The sequence below is a fragment of the Atractosteus spatula genome, chromosome 4, assembly GCF_055471065.1.
Source record: "Atractosteus spatula isolate fAtrSpa1 chromosome 4, fAtrSpa1.hap1, whole genome shotgun sequence".
Classification (NCBI taxonomy): Eukaryota; Metazoa; Chordata; class Actinopteri; order Semionotiformes; family Lepisosteidae; genus Atractosteus; species Atractosteus spatula.
Genome location: NC_142709.1, coordinates 55,103,317 through 55,130,504, shown reverse-complemented (window position 1 = coordinate 55,130,504; position 27,188 = coordinate 55,103,317). Strand labels below are relative to the sequence as shown.

Genomic DNA, 27,188 nt, shown 5'->3' with positions numbered 1-27,188 from the left:
TACTTTGGCAAGCCTCGGGCTCTGAGGCTTGACATCTTTCCAGCATTTCACCATTTTAGCTGTAACACTGCGTTACACAGCGCTGCAATATTGCAATGCACAGAAGAGCAGGAGCGACCCCATTTATCTGCCAGCATGTTTGCACCTATGGTATCAATATCTACTGTTTGTGTGACTCTGGCATGTAATACGAGGCCGAGATAACCATTACATATATGTTTGTACCTCCTCCATTTTGTGTGAAGTGTTTCGTCAAAGTCTGGTATAATGAACTTCATCACTATTTCAAAAGTTCCTCCCTGTATTATGGCAAGACTGTATATCTAAATTACTGTCAAAACACCTATGGGATATCTTTGAAAACCACAACAGTGATGTAATAATAATTCTCGGTGGGAAGCAAGCAAGCGTTAAGTTGCAAAAGTGTAGAAAGGTCAAATCTAAAAGGAACAAGAACAGAGCAGGTCTGTCGGAATGAGAAAATTAACAAGAGCAAATCAGTAGAAGTTATGTTTCTGAAGTGTTTTTTTTTATTAGTCAAATCATAAAGTAGAACAAAACTCCAACATTCTCCTCTACCCCTGCCATCACTGGTCCCCTCCTCCAAGCTGAAACCCAAAGGACCCTTCAGCCAGCAGCCATATCACCCTGCAACTCACAACTGGCAACCCACTGAAGCTAAGCAGGTGTGAGCCTGATCAGTACCTGGATGGGAGACCTCCTGGGAAAAACCAACGTTGCTGCTGGAAGAGGTGTTAGTGGGGCCAGCAGGGGGCGCTCAACCTGTGGTCTGTGTGGGTCCTAATGCCCCAGTATAGTGACGGGGAAACTATACTGTAAACAGGCGCCGTCCTTCGGATGAGATGTAAAACCGAGGTCCTGACTCTCTGTGGTCATTAAAAATCCCAGGGCGTCTCTCAAAAAGAGTAGGGGTGTAACCCTGGCGTCCAGGCCACATTTCCCATTGGCCTTTACCAATCATGGCCTCCTTATAAACCCCATCTATGAATTGGCTTCATCACTCTGTTCTCCTCCCCACTGACAGCTGATGTGTGGTGAGTGTACAGGTGCACTATGGCTGCCGTCGCATCATCCAGGTGGGGCTGCACATTGGTGGTGGTGGAGGGGAGTCCCCATTACCTGTAAAGCGCTTTGAGTGGAGTGTCCAGAAAAAGTGCTATATAAGTGTAAGCAATTACACCAGGAGCACCGAGCAATAAGGGCTTGTTCTCCCTGGCAGCTGCACCCTTCAGATAATGCACACCAAGAAGTCAGAGTAGCCAAGTACAGAGTAGCTGTCCAATAAACTGCATAGATGTGGAAGATACGTAGATTAGCTATAGGCAAGACCAAAAGAGCTGACTTGTTTGTCGTAGTATTTTAAGTGACACAAAGTTTCTCTTAATAGCTGTTTGTTAAATAAGGCACAGGCCAAAAGTCACCAACAGAAGCATAATGCTAAAGGGCAGTCTTGTAAAAGTGACAACGGAAGCAAAAGCATTAATGATGGCGAGAGCTATTCTCTTTTAGTCTCAACAGTCTTAACAATTTAACAGCAATTCCGATGAAAGCAATAAAGTCTCTCTCCTTGCACTATAGATAACAAGACACAGCCAAGACATAGATTTTCCTAGAAAAGGGTTCACTTTTTCTCTCAATTCCAACTCTTACCGTGCCCTCAGAGTACTGTTTTACTCCCCTACCCATGACTATAAACATTTCCTGAAACTCAAAATCGGTATTCAGCAGGAATCCGCCACACCAATGAGATAGTGTACCTCTGTCTCACACAGTGACAGGATTGCTCAAAAACCCTTATGCCTATATTGAGATGAGACAGATGTTATAGTGAGATTTTATTGTGTTCATGGGGTAATAGGAAAATGTAAGCAGGTCTGACTCAATCAGCGAGGCAGCTCATGAAATATGCTTGTGATGTCTCTGTAGATTTACTGCTCTTAACCTGGGTGGAATAACAGACTCCAAATTGCAGCTCATCCTTTTTATTTCTTGCAATTGGTGCTTTATCACCTCACAGTTATTCAACTACGTTTCTCCCAGATTGCAGAGTACAAACCGGGTCAATCATGCTTTCCTGTATCAGGTTGCAACACCCGCTTCCCAAACAAACAAGCGTCTGCAAAAAGCAAAGGAAATCATTTCATGTAAATTCATGCAACTTCCCCATTTGTGGTCTCTCCTTGGTATTCTTCTCTTACACAGCCTTTCGAAATAAAAAAACTAGACTGTGTGATGGAAAAACTGACTCTTGCAGAATCCGAAAAACAAAGAGCTGAGACAGCGCTTGTCCAGCCAGGTGTGCATCAGAGTAAGCCCGGGTCATGTGGTCTCCCTGCTGTGGCAGACTCATAAGGACAAGTTCCATCACCACAGTGGTCCAGAAGAAGTGCAAAGAATCGGGGCTCTAAAAACACTGCACTGCATTTTCAGTTCCAGTCACAGACACTGTGGTTGGAGACTCAGAGCACCAATCAAAGGACAGAGGTCTGTACATGCAGATTGTTCCTATAAGGATCAGACAAGACAGATGGGACTGGGATATTCATAACTGCCAGAAACAACAAACTTCCTAATCCAGGAGTCCATTGTTGAAAATCTGCATTAAGGGGATGTCGGCAAGCGAGGAAAGCAGTTCAGCACCAGCATGTCAATAAGCTGTGCTGGGGAAGAATCCACATGACTAGAATTATAAAACAGAAAAATATATCCAGAGGCAATAGTTCCATTTCCACTTCATACTGTGTCCACAGCCTCCCTACCCTTTGCTAATGACCTCTCTCCTTTTCTTAATCCATTGGACGGGATTAGACCATTTTACTAATTAGACATTTTTCCAGTTGCTGTCAGCAGCTAAAAGCCAGATTGCAATGTACCTATAAATGTTATCCTGATGCACATACAAAACATGATGAGAAGGGTCTATTTAGCAGCTTACTAGTTATATTAATGGTTAAGTAATCAAGAGCTTGAGTGGAAAAACAGAAACAACAAAAAAACAGAATACACCTGGAGGAATAAGGTTCTGCTGTACCCCAAGTATGATACCTCTTCCTGCAGTTCCTGTGATGACCACTGGAAGACATCAAAGACATGTCCCCCATTTAACAGGAACTGAAGTCAGGAAGCATTTCAGTTATTGACATCTAGTAGGGCTTTTCTTTCAGCATCTAGGTTTGATTATTCTTCCTTTACGCTACAATCAGTCACTGGTGTAATCAACCTCTTAATTTAAAGAGGAAAACACCGATAATTGAAAAAATAGGTTAAACAGTACTGAACATATTTCAGAAACCATGACTATGACTGAGGTCACCCAGAATAATTTCATCAAGACTCGTGATGGCTACTAAACAACTACTCAACGGGATTTCACCCACTCTTCACTGAAAAAGGAGTCAGCCAGCCTTGAATTCAAGAACTGCACAAGATTCCCAGCCTGTTAGGAAGAGAAATGACAATCTTCTGCTTTATATCACAAACACTGCAGTTTCTTCTGAAGGCCTGAAGGTTAGCCTGCAGCAAGCAAGCTGCTGAGCTCTTAGTGGCTCTACAACCTTCAGGACATTCAAGGCATTTTGCTTTTCTTTATGCTGTTGAAACTAGGGTGTCAGAGAGTTCCTGGAATACCTGCTGTCTTCTGCTTTTTAGTTCCCATCTGACCAGTCGATTAATCAACTAACTTCATCATCTTCATAGACACTAAACACAGGTATGTCACACAGCTGGTCTTAATACCGGCCGACCTGAGGTAAAACTTAGTATGCAGATTAAACAGGGGTGACCAGCCCTGGTTTGTCCAGTCTCTGCCACTAACGAACTTTGAATCTTCCACTTGGTTAATGATTGAGTTGATGCCTTAACAGCTTGACTGACCCAGGTGCTGAAAACCAATTTTCCACCACTGGACTAGAACAGGGCTTCTAACCCAGCGTGCCTTCAGACAATAACAGGTACATTGGGGAATCCTGAAAAATTCACGCATGTGGGAAAAAATAATTGTTACATATCAGATTTGTAGAGGAAGTAAACTGTTGTGTTGCACGTCCGGTATAACAAGACGGAGGCCGCACTCCAAGACTTAATATGGGAAGCGAGGGCAGGACATGCTCAGATTTTCAAGCTTGACAGATGCAAAAAAAAAAAGAGAGAACGCCTGAGAGAGACTCAGCAAGAGTTCTGAGTTTCACCGTCATCTGTTCCAGAGAACTAATATGGCAAACATGGATTAAACCGAGAAATAAGTCAGTTTAGAACATTAATAATAATGCACTAGGCCTGGTGACATAAATGTGCGTGGGGAGAGGGAAGAGGTGTGACACTTTTTTTATGCATGTAGTGCTGCCTTGCAATGGAATAGGCTGAGAATCACTGGACTTAAACATCCTATGCATCATGCCAAAGCAGTATTCATTAAACATAATAGGTTTGTCAATATTTCAGAATACAATAGGACTACAGCCCTATCGCAACTAAGTATTTAACTGATCCAATTCAATCACACTTCCCCCCCCCCCCCCGACAGAGGGTGATCATTCAAACCAGACTCGCTTCAGCCAACTGAAAACGGTAAGCTGAAAAAAGGTGGAGTAAAAGCAAGCCCAACACAGCCACCCCAGTACAAGGGGTCTCCTCATGAAGCAATAAGTAACCTGGTACAACAGCTCTCCACCCCCATGAGAGTGGCAGAGGAGCACATGACTCCCAGTCCCAGTCTGCAGCAGCCTGCTCCACTGTGCACTGAAGGATCTCTGTCACCACACCGCCCAGCTCCAGGCTGGGTCTTTGCTGCCTTGCACAGCAATCACTCAACTATTCTTCAGCTTTTCACTTAAGACTGAATACCTTTCTATATGATATGATATTTCTATATAACAGCTGAAACACATCCAATAAGGGACAATTAAGAAACAGAAATGAAAAGACTGCAGAATCTTAGTGTCATTAATAGGAAAAAGACTGTTGCCAGCTTCTACTGCTGGGAAGACAATCACCATAACTTGCGACTGGTCAGCTAGGAGAGAAAGCACCGACAGGATGGCTTCAGAGAGGAGGTTTTGGAAATATAAAAATGAATTATTTTGTTCCCTTACTAAATTTACATAGCGTATTGCAGAACTAACATTGTTTGCTAATGGCAACCTCTGTAAGGTGGAGGCGAGTGAGTTCTCTCTAGATAAAGATGATAATTGTACTATGCAAGCTATACTATGTATATCTGTACTATCTGTATATCTGTGTTAAATCCCATGAGGGTGCTCAGAGTGCTCCAGCTAAATGCCTAGATAGCCAACAAATGGGTCTTAAACAAAGCAGACTAAAGAAATAGGAATAATAATAGCACCTATTATGTCTCTATGTCATAATGCTAACTATGCAAAGCTGACACTTTGAAAACATGTCTGAGGAAGATGAACAGGACGATTAGTAATGTAACACTCACATGCCCAGGGAGGAATAAACTGGGAGCCCCCAGGTCTCCCACACTACCATTCCAGCAAAATTCTGGGCAACCTACACTCCAGTGCTTGTCCAGGACTGCACAGCTTAACTAAAATTGACATTTCCAACCTAATGAAAAACGTAAACTATTCCTATGTACGTTTTGATATTTGCCTTGAATTCCCACATACTGTTTGCTTTGCAAAATGCCGGCAGTTATGCAGGGTTACTGAACATGCAAATGTAGCACATCTTAAAAACTGCATTCAAGCACAAAGTAGTACGGAAACAGAAGCTGAGCAGTCTCAATCCCACTCCGACCCACTCTGGCAGTGACAGAGAACTTCAGTTATTGACCCGGACTGAGGCAATACAGAAGTGATCCAAACTGCTGTCTTCCAACTGCACATAACACCATATAGGTAGCTGAACTTTAGGTGACTCAGATTAAGAGACTGAAGATTTACCCTGAAAGAAAGCAGAACTGGTCAGCTAGGAGAGAAACCACAGAGAGGACGGATTCTGAAAAGGGGTTTTGGAAAAAGGCAGTCCAGAACTGGAACAACACAGAACCTCAGTTGCTTACTAGACATGGTTGTAATGGGAAACAAAACTGTTTGGGATGAGTACCACTACTCTGAGAAGAGTTTTAAAATTAAAAATATGGTACAGTGGTACATTGCTGGTACATTGCTGCCTTATACCACTGGGGCCCTAGGTTCAATTCCAGGTGCTCTATCTGTGTGGAGTTTGCAAGCTCTAGAAGCTTGGATTTCTCCCACAATCCAAAGACATCCTGGTAGGTTAATGGGCTTCTGGGAAAAATTGTCCCCAATGAGAGTGTGTGCGTTGTGTGTGTCTGTGTGTGTCCAGTGATGACCTGGCATCCTATCCAGGGTGTATCCTGCTTTACGCCCACAGCTTGCTGGGATAGGCTCCGGCTCCCTCATGACCCTGAATTGGATGAAGCAGTAAGAAAGTGGATGGATGGAAATCTTGAACGAAACAGACAATGCCAGCCCAATGAAAAGTTTAAAACTCAAAAAAGGAACACAAGAATAGTTGTCATTACATGGAGAAAAGCCTATCTAAAACTGGAAAAAAAGTGCCAATGTAGAGAGCATTTCAATCGAAGTGCATTACCCTGCTTTAGAGATCTATTCACAAGAAATCTAGGGAGCAGCTTGATGGTATTCCAGAATCAATGAGCTTCTTGAGCAACTAAGCAAACAAGGCAGGCTGAACAGCCTGCTCTTCTGTAGAACTGAACAAGCCACTTCAATTCTGGCCAGCACAGAAGAGGTCAAACTCTTAATAAAACAAGGTTCATGTATATAGACACACACAAACACACTTGCTTGTCAACAGGCACTGTTTTTTATCTGAAAGAAAGTGACTTTCAAACAGAACAGACCTTTAATGTTCTATAGAATCCATTGTTTCCTTAAGATTTTTTGCAAATAATGGTTCAAAACAATTATTTATCCTGTCACGTTTGCTTTTCATAGGCTCCAGGGTTTTTGTTGTTTTTCTTTGTTCCTAAAACTAATAATTAACCTAAGACAGATTGGTAACTTGCTATTTGCAAAGGAAATGAAAAAAAACACCTGCTGAAGATCTCTTAAGAACAATGGATGTTATTTAAGGAGGGGGAAACTATCCGGGACACAAGTGGTTACTTTGTCAAGCACACACCCTACTCTATTCGCCCACAGAAGCAGGACATCAGCTTAGGGACACTGAACAGCAGAGCATACGTTTGCTTTCTCATTAAGACCAGCACAATGTCAGCAACTGCCTTCCCAGCTCTCAGAGCTGTGAACCAAATCGCCTCTTGCCTACAACCTGGGTACTGTTCCTCCACCCGCAGCCTGAAGAGAACACCTGCTACCAGCTAGCAGAATCCTGCCATAAGAAAACAAGTACCACCCCAAAAAAGTTAAATGTTCTCCTATTTCCTATTTTCCACAGCAGAAGTGTCAGTCGTGGGTGTAAGGGAGTACCAATCTACACAGTTAGACACCTACACTTGCTCGGTCTGTCTCGTGCTTAGAGCGCGTATCAATGTGCAGTATGTTTCTGTACACACACTTACCTTTCGAAGCATCTGCCTTTAAGGCAGAGTGTCTAAGGACAATAGCTGGAAGATTCCCTCTCTCGTTTTAACTAGCACACCTAAATGGACGTGTACAATTTTTCTAAAATAGAAAATGTATCAAATACAAGAGAGATTCACATGATTCTAAGCGTTCAATAAATGTTAGGCAGAATGGAAAAATGCAAGATCATCCTATGGATGGAACGTATTGCACCCATATGAACACAGACCAGTAATCCTTGCCAGCACTCAGTGCTTCACGCCACCACCACCCCAAGCGCTGCCTTTGCAGAAACCCCTCCGCTCACTCCACACAAGGGGGCACTGACCTCCTCGCTCCGAGGTTCTTACTCCTGGCAAAGGGGATTCAAGTCCAGGAATGCTGTAATCCCTTCACGTGGCCACACAGACATGGCGAGGGAGCGGAGAGCGGTCTGTACCACCTACACTATGCACTGGAGAGGGCTTGGACAACTGTGGCTCCATGAAACAGTTTTATCAATGATTGTACACACCAGCCTTGGCCATGGGAAGACAGTCCGGGACCATAATGAGTTTTTATGTGAATGGGACCCCCCCCCCCCAAGTTAAATGGCCCACTGTGGTTCTTAAGAGCTACAGGGTTCTGAGGTTTTCATATCAAATGATCTCTAAAGCAGTTAATGGAGAAAAAAATGACTTGCTTCAGTAGCCAGAAAGAAACTACGCAGAGGGCTAAGAAATGGAAGAATTAAGGGGTGACCTCTAACTCCCCCTTGTGCGTACAGTGCCTTGGCATCTCACTCCCTCCAAGAGCAGAAAAGGCTTTGTGCTTGAACACTTGATTCTGTATGTGCCTTAGCTAATGTGCTCTATAATTTACCCAAGTCACACTGCCACAGCAAAGTCAATAAATAATTGACTCTGCCCTTCAGTGGAGTGAAGAAAAGCAAGCCCACAAGTCTGTTTTATTGCTTTCATAATTCCTCTTATGGTCTTGCTTGTTCTTATCTGACCAGATGAACGGTGCTCTCCACATGTTTTACACCGCAGCACAACCTGCAAAACAAAACAGTCTGACAATCCCATTAGAATACCAGCAAATGCCTGCATTATGATAGCTGCTAGGAGAAACCTCATTAAATTAAATCTGACAATGCTCTGTCACTATTGGGGGATACTATCAATAGATGACACTGCACAGAAGAGTGCTTATATTGCTGTTCAATGGCACGTGCATAATTTAGATCTGCTAGTCATACACAAGCACACAGCCCTCTGTCCCCACTAAAAAAATCATAATGAAAAAAACTTCAACAGCAGTATAAAATGAGAGAGGCAGGACCTCAGGACACAAGGTAATCCAACTGAATCCCAATATTTAAGCAGAATGACTGCAATTTGGTTACTAATGACGTTCCACTCTTCCCATCACCAACCAGCAGGTCTGAAGTTTAGGAGCGCCAGGAAAGAGAGAGCAAGAGATAGGGGTACACATAGGGAGAAAGGGGATGCCAAAGACTTGGGGGGTTAATTATGTTAGACTGTTGAGACCAAAGAACTGGCACTCTTCCATTCAAAACCATTGTATTCAGAGATTCATTTAGCTTCATAAATATGATTTATACTTCAAAGAAACAGCTGCCGTGCTGAAGATTGAACCATAGACACCAGTGCTGTAAACAACAGGGAGACGGCTCTTGTGTCCACACCCTTAAATCAATAACTTGATCAGCGACCCTCAGGTGTGTTAGAGACCCTCAACACTCAACAGACAACTCGCCAGTTTTCCCGAGATCTCCTATGATGACATGAGCCCTGAGTGGGAAATTTTCGGACGCGTGCACAAACTAGCACTTGACTTGATTTTAACTTGAGCACGTCTTGTTTCCAACAAATGAATTGCTCACAACGCAAACATTCTGGTAAAAAACGAATAAAATTTGAAATAAACTGGTAAAAATCGTAATAAAAACGAATTCAGTATGAACTAACAATAACTAGGTGTTCTCGTGTGGGAAACCCCTGGCAAGATTCCTTAGAAGAACTGCGAAGGTCATATGCTCTTTTTTATACCCAACCTGCCCAACACGAAATAGAGTCTTAGAGATATTTACGTATCCGCACACAAATCCGCTGTAAACTGAAGTTGTGATGTGACGGTCGCCAGAGTAGACCGAACCGAGTCTTTGACTGGCTATAATGCTCTTCTTTGCGCCCAAAAAGACGCAGAGATGTATTTTCACACTGGGAGATCTTTAAGGGTTTTACGAAGTCATGCAACGAACGCACGAATAAAACGAGTAATAAATAATTGGAAAACGATTACTATGACGGCATTGAAGCATCAATACTTTTACTCGACAGGATTAAGGATCTCTCGATTCGAAGTGCTTGAATACTTCAGTTTACATGAAGCTTAACAGTATGTACCCCACAACATACATTTAATAACCGAGCATGGTCAGGATACAAAAAGAAAAGATGAGGTGTCCAAAACAATGAGTGGTGGAAGAAAGTGTTTAACACTGGTTTCTTTTGCATTTTATCCAAATAAGATACCTATAATGGGACACGCAAGGTAAAATTCCTAAATAAACTCCAGCAAACTAGTGTCGAATGTAGAGTGAACAGATGTCTTAAGTACCAACAACAACATCACGGCGTGCCACACAGCCAAGTCTGCAGCGGTCGTCTGTACCGCTCAACTTCAAATAGCTCACGCATCAGAGAAGTATTAGACTTCCCTTCAACATCAGGGGAAGCAGGCTGATGTCGAGCGGTACTACAACACTCATCCCGCACCGAGAGGTTACACGAAGCAGCTGTCAACTGTACGCAAACCACTGCAGTTCATGTCAATGTGCCGGGGTTCAAAATGAAACTGCACCGATACAAAGCGTGGCAATAGTGCGAGATGCGCGACCGCGACCCCCAGCCAGGTGTTTGCAGGACCCTGAGTGCCTGCTCCCGGGCTCGGAACTCCGCAGGCTGATGCACGCTCACAGCATGTTGAGAAAACACACCGGTGCTGCTCAGATTGTTGCGTTTTGTAAATTCGCATCTACTTTCCTGGGCAGAATCTCTTTCCGGATCGCTATGCATCAGCGATAAAAAAAAACGTAGTTGCTCAAACGCGCTGAGATTCCAGCTAATGTACGAATTCAGTTTATATTGAACTCAAAAACAAAACGGATGTTCTAAAACACTTTCCGTCTATTCCATTACTGTGACAGGCAGTTCTGAATTGTTTCACAAAGTCCAACGTTTTGCGTTAATGTTAATTCCATTTAAGATGCAGGAATACCGTTTTGAATCATTACCATACGTAAACAAAGTGCATTCCAGAAATACAGCGGAACAAGAATCTAAACACGTAGCTCATTACAGACATTCCAGGAAAATAAACTTGTATTTTTAGGTTAGAAGACAACATGCTTTACAGTTACACTGTCGCTTTGTTTATTCAAGACTATGATTCCTGCCAGCAAGCAGGTTGAGTCTGCTAGCACTGCACAGCACGCTACAAACACCTAGTAAGCCAGCGAGGGGGCTACAGCGACTGCTAAACTGCAGAAGTGAACTTACCAAAGTTTGCTCATACTGCAGCGCTCGCAGCTCGCTCCCGTCCCCAGCCATGACTGCACACCACCGACACTGCCGGCTGTAATGCCAGTACGGGGAAAGAAAGGAGTCTGAGACGCCAAGGAAAACAGAAAACCGGACTGGGTGTGAGTGTCACAAATGCCTAAATAACGGACACCAGTTGGAAGGCGTTTTATAACGCAACCCTTGCACGACAACGAAGAATTCCCATCGGTTGCTCTTTTTTAGTTCCTAAATTTCTACGGAGAGCCTTCCGAGGCGGGACTTGTGGGTGTTGTGCGAACGGCCCTCCCCTTCCCAGGCTGTGTAAGTGGTACAGTCGGCTCGTCTTCTAAGGAGCAGAGTTCAGCATGAGTCTACTACATAAAGAAAAAAGTTTGTGCAAGAAAAAGAGAGGGTGATAATATGAGCGTGATTCTGACAACTTGTAACAGCTCCTTTGTTCTATCTGGGATTTCAAAGAAAATGTTTGATTAGCGTGCTCTCGCATCACTGGAAACGTTAGAGTTACAGGTTTCTCACTTGCTATTGGGGCAGCAGGGCGAACACCTTACGTGCTTCAGCATGTGTTATGTTTTATTATGCATTACACAACATCTTTGGCATATCGGGGAATACACCTATAGGCTGGGTCTTAAATGCGTGTTCTGAAGCGGTTCCAATAAAAAGACAAAGGAAAAGACCTACATTTCTAAGATCCAATGTTTAAAAAGCGATCTGCTGTGGAGTCCCAGTTCAGGTTAGTTGCAGGCTGAACTGTATTACCATCCTTGTGGATTAGTAGACCCTATCCTATTTAATAAAGACATGTTTTAGTCATTATTGTTGACGTCTGACGATGCTGTGACACCTACAAAACGTTCGGATCGAGACATCACGAATTCAATGAAGTTCTTTCTTGCTTGTTTCCTTTGCACCGTCTCTCTCTCTCTCGCCAGCCAAAATGCACATACAACTGCAGCATTAAGACCGTGGCGAGTTTGTTTTATTACAACAGCTGTTATTGGAAATTGAACCCCGGTTATTCCAAAAAGTACCAGTAAATGTTAATAGAAAGCAGAACGTCTGAAGTGAATAGAGCATCTGGCAGATGCGGTTCGTGTTATAGCAGACACTGACTAAGCGCAGGCGCCAGCTCTGTGCGTCTGGAGAAAGGTACAGTATTGACACCGATACACAAATAACCATTTTGGCAGAGCTGAATCCGCCTGCTTTCAGTGGATCATTAAGTGGTCATTCCCAGCACAAGAGCAGTCAAACACTCTAAAAAGACTAGTCATTTAGTCTGATGCGGTTGGTAATTATCGCTCTTTACAGTTTCGGTAACTCTTATACCCTTATAGGATCGCGGTAAACCTGATCCTAACGATCCGTGCTAACCCGTAAAGTACAAGGCGCAAAGAGCACCACACCCTGAATTAGACGCCAGTCCATAGCAAGGTGCGCACAGGCACAGAGGCGTACGGGAAGCATGTTAGAGATGCTGGTTAAACTGAAAAGCGTGTGTTAGGGGAAAAAACAGCCGCATAAAACCCACCAGACACGAAAACAGTCTCCAAACGCCACACCGATGGCTCCCCCCGAGCCGGGACTGACTACAGGACCCAAGAGCTGTGAGGCATTGTATCTTCTGCATGACTTTCGTGACTGTTATCTGTACGTAACCTTTAAAAATAGTCAAAGTGCGTTTTTTTTCCCCAAAGTGAAGACAATTTTGCAGAGTTCATTAAATGGGGTACATATTATTACATTTAAAATGAATCTGGGATCGTTCACACTTCCCCATCAGTGCTCAAGCAATCAAACCCCGTCACTAGCGAAAACAGGAGCGGAATCCACACCAACAACTAAAACAGTGGGCTAAATCTAATTTGCCACTGATAATAACTTGAAACTACTTGTGATCAGTTTTTTTTTTGGGGGGGGGGGTCTTCATTGACTTTGCAGAAAGAAAATACTAAAAGCCGCTTTCAAACTGTGAAGTAAATGAACAAAGAGATTAACAATAAAATAAGAGCCTGCATAACCTTCAGTGTATGGAAACAAAAGCTACTTACTATAATATACAATATTCTCACTGTGTGCAAATTTAAGCACCACTTACTAAACAGACATTGGCAGTCAAGAATCGGTTTAAAAAAGGGAAATAAGATTAATTCTTTAGAATGTATTTATACTACTAATAACAGTGCTATTATCAATATTATTACTAGTTACCCTAAAAATAAAATGTGTATAATAAAAAAATACTTTTCTCTGTGTCCAGGAGCGTTTGCCCTGTGCAGCAGACTTACTTGATCCTCAGAGCTCCTGGTCTGTGAGGGCTGCATGTCGACTGTACAGCTCCAGGTAGATACGCGAAGGCATAGCACAAAGTCATTCCATTTGCTTACAGCATCTTTCCACCAGCCATATATACTGTAGGCTGGACCTGCCTGCATCTCAGGTATGCTCTTACTCCGCTGATTGGCTCTCTCCGAAAACAAGTCAAACCAACAACACAAACTTAAAAGTTGGCCTTATTATTGTGTTGTTGGAACTGGCACTTCTGCTCTGGTAAATGACTGTGTGGTGATAAGTGTGTTGAGCTCAGAGCATGTTCATAAGTCACTGTCAGACTTGTTTCACTGTTTCAGTTCTTTGCCTTTTCTGTCTTTTCAGGGTGGGGAATGTTAGTTCTAGCAATAGCAGTAATAATAATGGCGTTGATACTGGCATACTGCTCAACTGATCAGATCAAGTGAGTTTATAGCCTCCCCAGACTCAGCTACACACATACTGTATGCCAACAAACAACCAAAGGTCCTGCTCAACAGAAGATAGCATGGTTTTCTATCCAAAAAATGTTATTAATGGTCATAAATGTTTACAGGCGATAAAATGTTAGCAATTTTTAATGACATCTCTTTTTGTGCCAGCAGCTATATCGACATACAACACACAACTGGTAACCCACTGAAGCTCAACAGGCGTGAGCCTGGTCAGTACCTGGATAGAGAGACCTCCTGGGAAAGCTAGGGTTGCTGCTGGAAGAGGTGTTAGCGGGGCCAGTAGGGAGTGCTCACCCCACGGACTGCGTGTGTCCTAATGCCTCAGGATAGTGACTGGGACACTATGCTGATGTGACGTAAAACTGAGATCTTGACTCTCTCATTGGGTCATTAAAAATCCCAGCGTGCTTCTCGAAAAGAGTATGGGTGTTACCCTGGTGTCCTGAAGTCCTCCTGGCCTTTACCAATCATGGCCTCCTAATAATCCCCATCTATGAACTAGCTTCATTACCCTGCTCCCCTCCCCACTGATAGCTGATGTGTGGGGAGCATACTGGTGCACTATGGCTGCTGTCACATCATCCAGGTGGGTTATACACACTGGTAGTGGTGGAGAAGAGTCCCCATTATCTGTAAAGTACTTTGAGTGGGGTGTCCAGAAAAGTGCTATGTTTTTGTTATTATTATATAAACAGTATAAGTTGCACTGAAGGACTTACCCATTCTCTTTCCAGAGAAATAAAATCACAGCTCTTCTGCTCTCATCAGCAAGTTTGGCTCAAGCAGAACTTTGTGCTGCACCTATATTTTGTGATCTGTAAGAAATCTGATCTGACAATATTAATCAGGCCCTTTGCAGGTTAATATTCCCATGTCGTCCAAGATCAGTAGGATTGCAGATTAGTGCCACCCACCTGGGTGATAAATCTCTTCATGCCAACAATGTGGAAGGTGCTGAATTGAGGGATGGATTGCTGGACATTAAACTCAGCTGCCGTGCTTGTATATTATACTTGAATCACACTGTAAACTGCCTGGATGTTTAACATGACAGTCACATATTAATTTTCCCAAAGTACTTTTATGAATTGCTTTATCTTGATATATAAGGATCTTAATCTATTATTTTGTTCATATTCCAGACAAGTGCATTTCAAATAATTAAATCCCCTAAAATACTCAAATGCTGGATTAATATTCTGGATTGTATTTTGATTGTACTGTATTCCTCATAGGATTGTTGCTAGAATCATCCAATAATTCAATACAAGATTTTAACTAGAATCCATTTCCTGTTAGGATATTGACCAGGATGCACACAGTATCCCATGAGATCTTGCAGGATCTTGTGCACGATATTTACCAGGGAAGGATGTACAAACCCCTACACCCTACTCCCAACCTCCTTTCAAATTGTGAAAGAAATTAACAAAAAGATTAACAATAAAAAACATGAGCCTAAAAATATAAACCCTAAACCCTACACCCTACACCCAACCCACTTTTAAATTGCGAAGGAAATTAAGAGATTAACAAGATTAACAAGAAACAAATATGTGCCTGAATAAGATTTAATTCTTCAAAGGCAAAACAATATATTATATGCAATATTCTCACTTAGAATACTGTCTACAAGTTTTATCACTACTTACTAAAAAGCCATTGATACTCTGGAACCAGTTCAAAGAAGAGCAACAAGATTAATTCCTTGCCTTTAAGGAAGGTCACAGATAAAGTAATTTAATAGAACTGAATAGAAAAGACTGCAGTACACTACATAGGGACTTGATACTAGTGTTCAAAATCCTGAAAGGACTGCTTCAGAGCCAACACTGAAACGGAACACTAAAGTGCCTGCACACACAAATTAAGAAGCACTGTACATCTGTTTATTACTGATAACAGCTTCATACAAAGGGTTGTTGGCGTATGGAACAAGTTACTCAACCATGCTGTTGATGTCTTTGCTTGCTTCAAGAAGCAACTGGATGAGATCCTTGGTCAATAAAATACTGTCCACAGTACCAGAGTTGGCTCCAGAGGTCAAATGGATTCCTCTCATTTGTAATCATTCTTGTGTTCTCTTGTGTCCTGAGCTGTGGCTCCAGTTTGACGGTTGTCACACAGGGGGGTCCCTATTAAACATCCTTAATAGGGACCATAAAATAGTGACATTAATCAGGGAATTAGATCCCATAAGAAATAATACAAAAAGGGGCTAATGGGAACTGGGAGGATATAAATATTCCCCAGAGGACATTTAGTGCGACATATTTGTCAATGTATTCAACAGTAATAGGCACCAGGTCATGTCTACAGTAGCGCACATGGCATTTTCTGTGTATCAACAGAACATTCACTTTTGTGTGTGTATGTAACCACACATGACACTAAGAGACAAGGCAGTGGGAGGGGCAGGATGCTGTACACACAAAGCAAGGCATAGTGCTTCATCTTCGTACAGTATACACAGAAACCCAATAAGGACACCTAACTCTGTATAGAGTAAAATTACTTCAGCTCTAGCAACATTACATTTGATCCGATCGATCAAACGTAGTCTGCTTGCGCTTCTCGCCGTTTCTCTGAACTTCTCGGTTAGGGCGCTTTGTGGTCAGAGGACGTAAAGTCAAGGTATAGAAAAGACAGTTCAAAATAATGCAGTAATACACCTATATTTTTTTATAATTAAGCAAGTTTGCAATGGTTTTACTATACATTTGCTGTTTTTTCTCTCTGGACATTTTTAGGGTGTAGTTTAGGTCCTTTGGATGTAAAGCCAGGGAATTTTTAGAACCATGGTCCCAAAAATCAATGGTGTAAAAGCAGAGAGATATTAAGTGGGGTCCCCCGGTATAATCCTATACATCAGGGGTGCACAACTCCAGTCCTAAAAGGCCGGGCAATTTCTGTTTTTCTTTGCACCTAAGCCATTAAAATATCCAATTAAATCTTTCTTTGTTCTTATGAAGATTTAAAAAGATCTTTAACACCTGCTGGACACTGGCGCTTGAGGACCAGAGTTGGGGACCCCTGCTCTGGTGGGATACAAAGTGCTAGCTGCACCCCTTTTGAAAAAGACAATGTGCTTAGGAGGAGACACCTTTCCACACAGAGAGAGGGCCATCACCTAGTTTGAAGTATAAATAGTCAGGATATTTAATCATAAGAAGAATTCAGGTCCTGGTAATGTCAAACGCTGCAGACCACCTATTTTTCAGACCCCGGCTGTGTGCTCTTCAAGGTCAATGCTGTACCACTGGCAAAATGGAACTTGTTTAGTGTGAGGTCAGAGTTTCTATGTTTTGGGGAATATCAAACGCAAAGTGAATAGTTCATTGAGTGATTTGAAGCATTGCACCACAGAGTGATCCCACAACACTCCTATTAAAGCACCAAGCTTTAAATCAGCACAGCCCGTGAGTGGCTCCCAACACACTGGTCCTTACAGGTCAGAGGTTACTGGTTGTAATATGGGCTATGAAGGGTGTACAGACAGCTGAACACTGTGGATCTGTGTCTGTAGAGGCTGCTGTGATTTTCTGCACAACAGCTTCTTGGGTAACTGTGTACAGTATATATGTTAGCATCTTGTTAAATAAAGCATAGTATTTTCATTGTTTATATAGTTTTATTATGTTCATCACATTCCTTCTCCATGTCTTACTATGCTAGACCATGGGAATACTACAGTATATCATGATTCATCTTTCTAAAGGTATAGTACACTGTAGTCTTCCCATAGTCCAGGGCAGCAAAGCACAATCGGAGGCAGGTTAATCCACAGGAGAACTGTGGTAAAGCCAGTGAAAGGGTAAAAAAGAATGATGGTAAAGTAAGTAAAAGGGTACGAATCTTATGGGGAAGTGGATGTGCGTGCAGCGGTATCAGTGAAAGACTTTACAATGTGTGGTGGGGCTTGCATGGCCTGATTGTACAAAACCCCACAGGACACAAGTTGTCTTGCACTTCTCCTGCCCTGGCATACAGCTTGAAGGAGAGAGGCAGGCTCATTAACGAGCAACAGTTTGAAAACCAGGGATTACACATTGAAAAGTATGCGTTTGTTTCAACCGAAAGCACAAAAAAAGACCTATACACTTGCCTGTGTGTTTCATAACATGACCTTACACCAAAACCTGGCATGTCTTTTTTCACAACGTGGGCATGGGAAGGATGAGAGGAAATGATTCATCAGGAAACCTTAAACAGAGTGGATGTGGCCCTCAGGTAAGTGCTACGCTGTAATGTTTTCTAACGCGTGCAAGTTCCAGAACAGGGTTTTAGGTGAAATTCTTAAAGACGGTAAAATGAAAAATTGAAAATCTCATTCTGGAAACCTGCTGACTCATGGTTGCAATCACTCATTTCAAGTGAATGAGCAGACTGATCAACAGTCATAAGCTCTAGCGATGAAGGTCAAACTAAGCGCACTTTCTTTTACAATTTTATTTCGAATTGGCATGACCAGTAAATCCGTTCATTATTTATTTTATCTTACTTGAAACCACTTGAACCTTTGTGCGTTAGAGCTGTTTAATGTTCAACTTTGAAAGATTTATGAGATGTTATTTGAGTAAACAGGCGCAAGGTTTGATCTCTTTTCTCAGAACTGCCGTTTTTCTCCGAATAGAGCATCTGTCCTCGGAAACGTAAACCAGGCCAGTAAAAAGACAGTTCTCAGCCCTTTGCTCCGGTGTGACCAGCCTTTCCCATGAGAATGCTCCAGACACCTGTAATTGACGAGTATGAGTGGCGTTTGTTGTGCCACTCTCTTCCAACACCTCCTATTGAGTGCTCTCCAATTACATTCCACTCCTCTGCAATTCATTAGGGGAAAATCCAGAGCTAAGCAATTGAAGAGCAACGCTAATCCTTGTTCTAATAACAGAGTTTGGAAGACTGTTAATAATTGTTCTGGGCTCCCTTGTTCTTTGTTTGGTCTTTTTAAAATGGGATCACAATCGCCTTGATAGAAGTTACTGGGAAAACTTTGTTTGCAGGTGAAACACATTTGACTAATGTTGCTAAAAAGAAGGAGATTTCCCAAAGTCTGGAAAATAAGTTCTGTTCACTGTCCAGCTATGCCCCCATTCAACACAAACATATGGGTAGGTCAATTAGCTTCTTGGCACTTTGTGTGAGGGTGTGGATATCTGTGTTTGTATCTGCCCTGCGATGGACTGGCGTCCCATCCAGGGTGTAGCCTGCCTTGCATCCATTGCTTGCCAGGATAGATTACAGCTTTCCCGTGACCCTGAATTGGATGACTCAGTTAGAAAATGGATGGATGGAAGAAGAACTGAGGTATATTGATAACCACAATACCCTCAGATTTTTTTATTTGCTTGAATACAAAATGGGTAGACTAGGGTCACCTCACTCTGGCATGCAGAGACATTTACAAATCTAGGGTGAATATACATTATTGCATTCATATCATGGACAGAGCACAAATTAATTTTGTTTTTCTACCACTTCCCATTGATTGTAGAACTCTCTCGCTATATTTATTAGCGATTTCCTATGCTTGTGATGTGCTTTCGGTGTTCTACTGCACTTCGTTCTGCTTTTCGCGTAGTACACCTTTATAAGTAAAACATCCTCTGGTCTTCAGCAGCTCCTGCAATCTGAACTACTGTACCTCAGTTGTTTATTAAGCTGGTGAACACGGTCACTGCCTTCGGGACGTCACACGTCTAGTGAGTGTCAGTTTCTGCAGGACTACGATAGGAAGGCACAGGGGTAGATATCGCCCTCTGCTGAGATCGCAAGACACAGCCATGAAATACTGCATTCGAGAAACGCGCTGCCAGTATTTAAAAGCCACCAAGAGCAAAGACATCCATGAGAAAAGTGGATATTTTAATGGAGATCAATAAAGGTGCAGTAATAATGATGAATACATTTTATTACATGATTAAACGTCATTAAAGTCGACTGACGGATCTTGCGTATACAGCTAAATTTCTAAATAGCTTTCTGTGACAGCAGAGGGTCTTATTCCTAATTTATCTATTCATTCGTTTTCATTAAGCGCGTCTTCCGTAGTTGGACGCGGTGAGATATTGCCTGTCTAACCCAGAAGGTACTGTACAAGCGTGCGAGACGGGATGTTCAACAAACTGATGAGGAACTGGAGATGTGGTTAATTTGCCGCGTAGACAACTCGGAACGCGAACGTACTATTTTATGTTGAGATGGTCACGCCGTAATCGTAAATCTTCCCATAAGCAAACGTTATGTCCCCAGAGGTGTCACAAGATAACTTGATTGCCGTTTTGCACGTGTCCATTTACACGGAAGAAAAATACTTTGTTTTTTTTTATCAAAATGTACCCAAGAGAAACTAATTACCCAATTATGTTCTTTAAACCTGATTTTTTTTGTGTAGCGTTCGGATAGTAATTTATGAATGTTTCGTCCGTTTTTATAGCTCATAGCTTAAAAGATGTATGACGACAATGACTGTAGGGCATTCCTGTGCCTTGAGGGAAGTATTACGTTCATTCATTTCATAAGAGGATTAGACTAATTAAGTACTCTAACAAGTATTGTAGGTTGATTAAATTGTGCTAATGTCTTTTATTTAATCGTTTTGTTGTACAACCCCACTGCAGTGTTGTCAGGATAAAGACAATACTGCTATATGACAGGGGTCTTAACCTGGCCTAGCTTTATAAAAATTTGCGAGTTATCACAGTGAAACTAGTCTAGGTCTTTAGACACAGATGCTTCATTACTCCTTATCAAAACAGCCAGACAAGGCCTGTCCAGGTCCAGACCAGAGATTCCCACTACCCAGTCTGCGCTCTCCCATCCCAGAATCTGCCTATTTAGAAGACTAATGGCTGGAAATAACATTAAATAAAAAAAGTAACATAAAACACATACAAAAATGTTGTACAATAAATTTAACAATACATGAAAGAATATTCCTGAAAGGTGAAAAGAATGCCCTTGGCATACTTAGTACTGTAAATCCATTTTTACTTTCAGGGAAAATCCCCTTAGGCTAATATTTGATGAGTGGAGTGATGTGATGCCTATTACTGAATATACGGCAAATGAACTTACACTTTTTCTGGGCAAACAGAGCTTGTATCCATCTTTTGTTAAAAATGAAATATGTGTTTTCCTATAGTTTTGGATCTGTGATGATTTTTTTTTCAAATGATCGCAGGCTGTGCTTTTAAATAATCCCTCATACTTGTAACTGTATTACAGGTAAGTGAAAAATGTTTTAATAGTTTGAAGATGGGGATTAACTTTACCTCAATACCCAGAATTATTTCAAGAAACACTGGATGAGATTGTCATATCAATAAGCTACTAGCATTCAGAATGAGCCAAAAGAGTTGATTGGCCTTTTCTGTAAACTTTCCTACCGTTCTTACCTAATTTTAGGTCTCCTTGTTGTCTTGACATTTGTGTTTTGAATGCTTTCAGGTATATGTTTTTGATTTTGTTTGTGTTAACATTGAATTGTTGTATACTTATTGCACTGGTATGTGTTGTATTTTGTTACCTATACATGTTGGCCTAGAAGAGGGTGTTTACTAATCAAAGAAATCATATTTCTCCCTCTGTGTGTGAGGTACATTAATGTGGGGATAGGATCTGCTGGCCCCAGATTAATCAGATACATTTAGGCACCATGGGCTTTTTTAGGTTATCTTTAAAACTGGCACATATCACGAGTCAACTTTTTAAAGCTTGTCCTCTTTCAGAGCATCAGGAGCCAGTCGGCCACCCTACTTAAAAATGATTGGATTCTCAAAGCCTGCCCAGCCCATGTTTTGTGGAGAAGACTGCACAACTGCTGTTTGACACTGCAGATCACAACAGAGAGCATTCCAGACTAGAAATCAAGTTTCAAATGCTAGCTGGCAATTTAGCACACATCAAAACTCACTGACTGAAAAAGAAACTTTGCCCTTCTAGAGCCACAATATAAAAAATGAACTAGTATTGAGCATCTGAAGAGAAGTGTGGCTAAAATATCAAAACATGTATTAAAACCTTTCCTTATAAAGTAACAAATCTCCTTAGGGCATGGTGGCGATGTATTTCTCTGTGTAGACTGCAGTGCTGTACATAAGGTAGACAGATATTTCCTTACCATTCACATAGTCTAATGTGAAAAAAAAGTCAGCCGAGTATAAATATTAACACAACTGTGATCGTAATGTGGAAAAAGAATAATGAAGAGATGATTAGAGAAGACCTCATCCGTGCTGTTCTGCAGTCTAATGGCCCAAAGGGAGAATTCGGACAGATCCAGCACAGTGGAGACTGTTTTCCCCTTTTGGATGGGGGTAGGGTACTTTAGATCCTACAACCTGCATCTGCCTGCTGCTGGATTTACTACCGGCCCTGTCCTGTTTCACTGCAGATACTGTACAACATATTGAATGTACATTTTACCATTTATCTTAGCGTGCCGAGAAAAAAAAAAGTGTTCCCCACAGCTTAATCTGTTTTCTCATATATTTTAGACTTAAAAAACACAATTAGATCATCATGAATGTTTTATTAAAAGATGTTGATGACTTGATTAAACAATTAACACAAAGACGTAAGACATATTTTGATTAATTAACAAGAACAAATTCAACAATAAATATCCTTGTGTGAATAAGCATGTGAGCCTTTAGATTCAATAACTGGTGGCACTTCTTCAGCAGCGGTGACTTCAACTAGACATTTCCTGTAACAGTCTTTATCAGTCTCTCACATCAGCTTGAAGGAATTTTACCCCATTGTTCCTTATAGAACTGCTTCATGTTTGTGACATTTGAGAGCTTCCTTGCATGAACAGCTCACTTCAGATCCTGCAATAACATTTCAGTGTGGTAGACTTGGCCAATCAAATATGCATGTTTTTCTTCAAACAATCTATTGTACTCTATGTTTACTTTTATGTTTAGCATAATTATCTTGGTGCATGACCTTTTTTTCCAATTCAGCTCCAGCTGATGAATTGATTGTCTGAAATTCTCCTCCAGAGTTTGCTGATACAAGTCCTGATCCATGGTTCTGTCAATCATGACAAGCCATCTGGTTCCTGAGGCAGCAAAACACCCAATCCACGATTCTTCCACCACCATGTTTGACGGCTGGGATAAGGCTCTTCAACTGGAAGGCGGTGTTTGGTTTTCACCATATAAAACAACTCTCATTTTGGCCAAAAAGTTTAACTTTTGGCTCATCAGTTTAGAGAAAATTCCTGCAGTGCTCTTGTGTGTTTTGGCAAATGTAAGACATAAGTGGCAGTGTTCTGTTTATAGAGAAGTTGTACATTCCTAGCGATCTTGTAATGAAAATCATTCCCATTCAAATGTATCCTCATGGTTGAGGTATGAATATTGACATTAGCACTGTGAGAGACGCCTACTGATCCTTAAATGTTACTCTGGGGTTTCTGGTACTGTGTAGAGCCACCATGGTCTTGAATATGTTTCTAGACTGTTGGGCAGTGGATGGATGGAGCTCCAAATGTATAGAAAAAGGTTTTGTAACCCATTTCAGACAGATGAGCATAAGCTATTGCTTTTCTGAGGGCCTCTGATTCTCTCTTGATTATGGTGTTTCCACTAGCCTGTACAGTGAAGACCAAACTCCCAGAACTTCTGACCAATTTAAAAGACAGGGTTGCCCAAACTAAATCCTTGTTAGATTGATACCCAATTATTCTAATCAACCACTTAATTGCTCTAAGTAAACTAATGGGGTTCAAACACTATTTCACATAGTGTTCCTTAATTATTCATTTTATCTTCTTTATACACTATTGCATCTCAGAAACATTGAAATAGTAAATATAAGCGTTTAGTTCTTTAAGACAATACGAGTTTGATTAAACAAGGCTAATAGGAAATTGTAATTTCCATAATTATACTGAGAATTTCTCAGCCCTGTTTTTCTATATAAAAACTTTGGAATTTAATACATGTATAGAATCTTGATTGAATTCATAATACACCATGGTTATTGAAACCATAAAGACATAAAAATAATAAAATATATTTTGTATAAATTGTGTAAAACTAGTATAGGCATATTTAGAATATTGTGTACAGTGTTTTTTGTACCACCTTATAGAAAAGATTTGCTGCCCTGGAATTAGAAGACCAAATAGATCCATTCTGGGTTTTAAGAGAATGTTCTGCATTGACAGGCTGAAAGAAAAGCACACTTTCAGCCTTGAACAGAGAAGGGAACGTGATTCAAATAGTCAGAATCTGTAAAGACAATGAAAAAGTCGAACCCAGCGAAACATGAACAGGAGAACACAGGTGGAAACTACTATCTAAACCTGAAAACAGGCATCACGTCTTCACACAGAGGGCTGGAGAGTGTGGAAGGAGCTACCCAGCCATGTTGTCGAAGACAATACCCTGACTTCTTTAAAGATACAGCTGGATGACATCCTTGCTTCACTTAGATACTAACTAGAGTTGGACAAGATGGGCCAATGGGCTACTTTTATTTTTCAACCTTTCAGTGCGAGTCTTAGAGTGTGCAGAGGTGAACCTCCACATCTGTATTTTGTAGAGCAAAAGAACGGTTACACTTACCCGGTGTATCATTTGGCTGGTATTAGCTCATTGATCCACAAACCACACTGAGCAATTGTCCAAGGATCCTGCTGAGTCAGCATTCATCTTAAACTATATATTTTTATGTGCATGTACAGGTGTTATGTGTGCGGTCTAGGCTGCCCATTGCTACCTTCTGCCTCTCAAACAGCTCAAACAGGGCAATTTGGATGTCTTACTAATGCTGGCATTGGAAGATCTAGACAGACAACCACAGAACATTCTGGATTTACTGACTTACAAACTGCAGCTCCTGCACAACCTAACACACATCTTCAATGCCAGTCCTGGCCGTTTCTTATAACTATAATTCCATATCCTCCTGTACCCCTAAATCCAAATTTAATCTCCACCCTGATCCAATCTATTAGCCTAGACCTGAAACACACTTGATCTTTCTATTGATTCCAGGATCAATATTCATCAATGTAGATATTGAGATTTTCCCGATTTTTTTTCTGGGAACACAAAGCAACTTGCACAACTACAGGAACTGCAAAAAGCAGCTAAAGACATATACACACAATATATATTGTGCATGAGTATGTGTGTCTGTGTGTGTAGGGGGTGTGGGAGAGTGCAAAGGCCTTTAATTGCCTACAAACTATGACACATCCACTAATACTCTGCATGGCAGCGATTTCTCAACAGCACATTGCTAAAAATGAAAAGAGAACAAGTAAACTAAATCTGGCAGTTGTTTACACTACTTGGAAATAACACTGCCTCCCACCACTCAATAATGCCTGTCTGGGAAAATTAGTCACAGAACATCAAAGAAGTTGTGGTTAAAAAAGAGGGGGGAAAAAATCACCTCGTCTTGAAGATGAAGATCTGGCTCAGGTCACATGAAACTGCCCCAGGTCTGGCCTTATGCAAAACATTTCAAATGATATAGGCAAAATATTGGCAAAAATATCAGGCGTTATGTGCAATGCATTTTCTAAGAGATTCTGTCACTTCTACCACTGTTGTTATTGCTCCCAGTGAAGAGTGCTATTGATCCCTGAACTCAGACATCGTGTAGTTTCTTAATGAAACCCATTTGATTAACTAGAAGCTGGATGCAGGGAGTTAAATGCACTTGGGCTTCAGCAGCCTAAATATAACCAGAGAGTGCCAATAAGAAAAAGGCTTTGTCACTCCCTCCCCCACTGGTGGCTCTGAGGTCTATTAAGCTGGACTACAACTGCCTGGGGACCACCAGAGGGAGCAGTGGAGCTCCCCTTCTCTGTGCCACAGAATTACTGGAGATGGGTGGTTCTGGGGTTTGTACGCAAACTACACATACAACGAAAACCAAATCCAAACTATGCCAAATGTAACAATACTATAATCAAACATTAACTCCATATATATATATAAAGAGTACTGAAGCAGAATGTTAATGTCATGGGATTTTATTTACTTATTTCATTGGTTGATATGATAATGATAAGTAAAGACTTGATGTGTCAGTAAATTTAGATAATTTTTTATTTTTCTTCTTTAGGCTAGGTTGAGGGTTGCAGAGTCAGTTCCTGCTGGGCCTGGTGTCTTCTAGTCTCTGTTTTAGCCAAGCTCTAAATTACACAGTGTAATTGTTTAATTAAATTATTACCTAACGAGGCTTAGATATAGGTAGGGTTACCACTCGGACCCAAAATTCAGAGACAGGGCAAGATTTTAAAGCCATCTTGAAACTGAACAAAGTATAAAACCATATGCTAAAATGATATTGCTACTTAATGAATGCTTGGGTCCAGATAATCGTCTATGAATTAAAAAAAATGTATCTGGAGTAATTATTTTCCCCTTTCAAGTATATTTTGCACCAACTGCAAATCTAAGGAGTTCCTCCGTGAAGGCAACAGTGCATAAAGGATCACCGGACTGTGCAGCTATGGACAAAAGTATGAAGGCATGTAATGGCAGCTTTTTAAAGAGGAATGGATAAAAATAACAGGTAGATGGGCCCTGTATGGTAAATAAAGTATAATTAGTATTTAATTTAGTAAAGATTTAGAGCTCCCTAGCAGCTCTGTTTATAGGTAACTGCACCTTTAAGTCAATGTTTTGAATTATCAATTGTAGTAGAATTGTGTTGAAAAAAAGATACATATATAAATAATAAATATATTATTTGAGCTCATTGTTAAATTGACTGCTCAGGTAAGAATAAAAACTGGAAGGCACCAGGTCCTCCCGGAGCTGAACATATGTGCCAAATGGCAAAATGGTTCCAGAAGTAAACCTTTTTTTTCCCCACACTAACTCTCTGTGCTCATTGCCCTGTCTGAGCTCTGTATTGCAGAAAAGCTGCAGCTTCAGTTTCAATGCATCAGTACGGGGAGAGACAACATAAGCTCTGAACTTCCAGGCCATTGGAGGACTTTGAATTTTCCAGTTTATTAATTACTGAATTAATTCTTAATTGCTTAATTGACTCAGATCCTCATAATCACTTTGATAATGAAAGATCAGCTGGGACCGTGTCAAGGCTGCCCACCTCTTGCAGTGGCATGAAAAATATTACTCCTTATTGTTGCAAAGAAGAGGCTTCAGTGTGGTGGTCAGTATTTTCTGAATGTAATATCACTATCCCATCTGTAAATAAATCTGGGTTATTAAGGTCTAAGAGACTGTATTATGTTTGAAAGTCTGAATTTATTCTCCACATTACTGGCAACGTCA

General features: G+C 41.3%; 1 protein-coding gene across 1 annotated transcript in view; it reads right to left on the bottom strand.

The window, feature by feature from the left end:
• Nucleotides 1-27,188, bottom strand: part of LOC148836622 (chloride channel protein 2-like) — a 281,173-nt gene that overhangs the window by 243,978 nt on the left and 10,007 nt on the right. The window contains exon 5 of the mRNA XM_088914194.1: nt 11,126-11,232. Coding sequence (XP_088770320.1) covers nt 11,126-11,232 — 107 coding nt within the window. The remainder of the gene's footprint in view (nt 1-11,125; nt 11,233-27,188) is intronic.